The sequence below is a fragment of the Nicotiana tabacum genome, chromosome 6 (assembly GCF_000715075.1).
Source record: "Nicotiana tabacum cultivar K326 chromosome 6, ASM71507v2, whole genome shotgun sequence".
Lineage (NCBI taxonomy): Eukaryota > Viridiplantae > Streptophyta > Magnoliopsida > Solanales > Solanaceae > Nicotiana > Nicotiana tabacum.
The window spans coordinates 103,179,151-103,182,767 of NC_134085.1; the positions used below are offsets into that span (position 1 = coordinate 103,179,151).

The window sequence follows — 3,617 nt, forward strand, 5'->3', positions numbered from 1 at the left end:
TAATCTTGTAACCCATTTGTAATGAATGAACTTCTTGCCAGGTGGTGGAGGAACAATATCCCAAGTTTGATTAGACTCCAAGGCTTGGAATTCTTTTAACATTGCCTCTTGCCAGGCAGGATTAGAGGTAGCTTGATGGTAGAAAGAAGGTTCAAAGTAAAGGGGTAGGTAAGGTAGACTGGGAGGAAGATGAAGAAATGGCAGAAGTAGTGGGAGGTACAAGATATCAAATATAATCCTTAAAGTGGGTAGGAGTGATTGTAGATCTAGAGGATCTCAAAGGAAGAGAAGAGGAAGGAGAAGAAAGAGGAATTTGTAGGTGTTGTATAATAGTGGGTGATGAAACAGGAGCAAGTTCAGGAGAAGAAATAGAAGGATGAAAGGGTGAAGAAGGAGAAGGAGTATGATCAGAAGGATGAAAGGGTGAAGAAGAGGTAGAAGCAGGATCAGAAGGGTAAAAAGTTGAAAAAGAAGCACGAACATTATTAGGAGTGATGTGAACAGAAAAAGAGGAAGTAGAAGAAGGAAAGAAACCTAAGAATGTAGAAGTAGATGGAAAAATATGTTCAATAAAAATGACATCCCTGGAATAGAATATAGATTTGGTTCCTAAATTTAGTAACTTGTAACCCTTTTTATTAAAACCATAACCTAGAAACACAGAAGGAATAACTCTAGATTGTAGTTTATCCCTTGAAGGATGAAGAACAGTGGCATATGCTATGCATCCAAATGATATGAGGTGATCATAGTTAGGAGGATGATCAAGAAATACTTCATATGGTGTTTTGTTAGAAAGACAGTGGATGGAAATCTGTTGATAAGGTAAATTGCAGTAAGGACATACTCCCCCCAATATTTGGTAGGTAGTTTAGATCAAAAAAGAAGAGCCTTAGCAATTTCTAACAAATGTTTATATTTCCTCTCTACTATTCCATTTTGTTAAGGAGTATGTGGGCAAGAAGTTTGGTGTGAAATGTCAAGAGAAGTGAGATATGAAGCATGTGAATGAGCAGATACTAATTCAAATGCATTATCAGTTCTGATAGTTTCAATAGAAGTATGAAATTGTGTAGACACCATGGCAATAAAAGATTTGATGATAGAATATACATTTCCTCTACAGGAAAAAGATGTGTCTAGGTGACCTTACTGTAGTCATCTACAATGGTCAGAAAATATCTGAAGCCATTGTATGTAGCAGTGTGGTAACCCGCCCATAGGTCAATGTGTACAAGTTGAAAAGATCTGTTAGATTGAGAGGTACTTTCTGGGAATGGTAGTCTTTGTTGTCTAGCCATTGGACATATAGTACATGTGAAATATTATCTAGAAGAAAATTTGCCAGACAGATGAGGAATAGAAACCATTTTTACAAAAGGCATATGTCCCATTCTTTGATGCCAAATTACATCATTTTTATTAATAGAACTAGAATTACAAGCAATTGGAACAACATTAGAGCTATCAACTACAGAATTATGAATAGAAAAAATAGAAATTGAATCAGACTTTGAAAAAGAAGAAATTGGACAGGCATTTGCTTGAGAAACATCAACTACAACAATACCATGAGATGACAATCTCAGAATGTGTAGTCCATGCTCAACCCTACCAATTTCAATGGCCTCTTTAGAGAAGAGCCCTGTAGTCCATGCTCAACCTTACCAATTTCAATGGCCTCTTTAGAGAAGGGCCCTGTAACCAACATGAAATATTAGTAAGGCTATGAATAGCATTTGAGTTGAGAGAGAAGCTGGTGTATAGAAATTAAGTTGTAACGAAAGGAAGGTACCAATAGTACATTAGCTAGAATGATACTAGAGGATAAAGAAAGGCATCCAAAAGAAGTAACCTTTACTTTATAACCATTTGGTAAAATAAAAAGAGAAGGAGAGATTAAAGGTTGTATACTATGAAGTAGGTGTCTATGAGGTGTCATATGATTAGTTGCTCCTGAATCTAGGATCCAAGAGCTGAAATTGTTATAGCTAGCATGGCATACAAGATAACCATATAACTTACTAACAGGATTGTCATGCCAACCTACAAAATTTGCATAGATTGGAGTGTCTTGGGGTGTAGACTGCTGATTTGGAGAAGACATTTGCGTCTGATGGAATAGAGACATAAGATGAGCATACTGTTCCTTGGAAAACCCATGTGGAATGTGTTCTGTTTGAGGTAAATCAAGCTTGGGTGAAGTCTGATCTGTTGACTCAATCTGGACACACGCAACAGCTCTATTTCCCTTGGTAAATTTAAAATCTTGTGGGAATCCATGTAGATTGTAGCACTTGTCTATAGTGTGACCAGGCTTCTTGCAATACTTGCAAGATAGTGTGGATCTCCTAGGTTCAAAATTCATCATCTGAGTAAAATTTCTGGTGGCGTTTGGTTGATTAGGACCAGAATTGAAATTGGAGTTGGCTATGAAGAAAGTGGAATCAGAAGAAAAAGGTTGGAAACCAGAATTAATTTCCCTTTGCTTCTCATCTCTAATCAGAATGGAATATGCCTTCTCCACACTTAAAACATGACTCATCATTAAAATGTTATCCTTAACAGTAGAATAAGTTTTATTTAACCCTGATAGGAACTGAATAAGTTTATGTGCCTCACTGAATTCATGCATGGCACCACATGTATGAGGCCTTCCTAAAGAGATTGTATATATTTCATCGCAGTATCTCTTGAGTTTAGTATAATAGGTGGCAATATCAGGTCATCTTTGGGATAGAGGAAATGGATTGTTGAAGGTTGTAATATTGAGAAATATTGGCAACACCATATCTTTCCACAAGATTATTTCAAGCTTTTCTAGCAGTTTTATAATAGAGGATTGTTTTGGCTATGTCCTTAGAGAGTGAATTCATTATCCATGCTTTAACCATATTATTACATTGTTGCCAATGGGGATATAAGGGAGAGTTAGTTGTAGGTTGAATTATAGATCCATCAATTAATTGGACCTTGTTCTTTGAAGATAGAGAAATGCATCCCTTCCTTCCAATCCCCAAACCATATGCCAGCGAAGGGCACAAATACTAATATGGTTCATGGAGTGTCAGAAGGGTAAATATAAAGAGAGTGCAAAGGATCGAGGACTGATGTTGTTGAAACACCAGAATGCTCAGCTGAATTATTATTCAAAGTCATGATTTCTACAATTTAATATCTAAAGTAATCAACTAGAAAACTCAAAAAGATAGGATTAGAAGAATATCACCACATGCAAAGATTGATGATGACAGAAAATAGTAGTTTTCGAGTTGATCTTCATGAGGTAATTGTTGTGAAATTGATTAGTGAGAATGACTCAGAATCTCTATAGGAATCGTCGAATGAGAGATTTGAATGAAAAATCCAGTCGAAGACTCCAAATCAAATGAAAAATGAGAAAACAATTTGAAATCGTCGAAACCAGAGAACTTGAGAATTTTTGATAATCTCTCCAATGAACACTCAGATTAGAGCAATAATCACCAGTATTCGCTCTGATACTATGTTAGATTCAAGATAAACGAAGGAAAATCCATAAATTTCCTTGGAAGAGAACCTTAGAGCGAGTGTTCTAGAGAGAGCTAAAAGACAGAGATAAAAAAATTTGCGTATAT

General features: G+C 36.1%; 1 protein-coding gene across 1 annotated transcript; it reads right to left on the reverse strand.

The window, feature by feature from the left end:
- Nucleotides 1–226: 226 nt before the first annotated feature.
- LOC142181963 (uncharacterized) lies at nt 227–2,635 on the reverse strand. Its single transcript, XM_075255681.1, has 3 exons — nt 2,026–2,635; nt 1,616–1,698; nt 227–814 (listed from the first exon to the last, which is right to left on the reverse strand). The coding sequence occupies exons 1-3, from the start codon at nt 2,633–2,635 to the stop codon at nt 227–229; spliced, it is 1,281 nt and encodes a 426-aa protein (XP_075111782.1).
- Nucleotides 2,636–3,617: the final 982 nt, after the last annotated feature.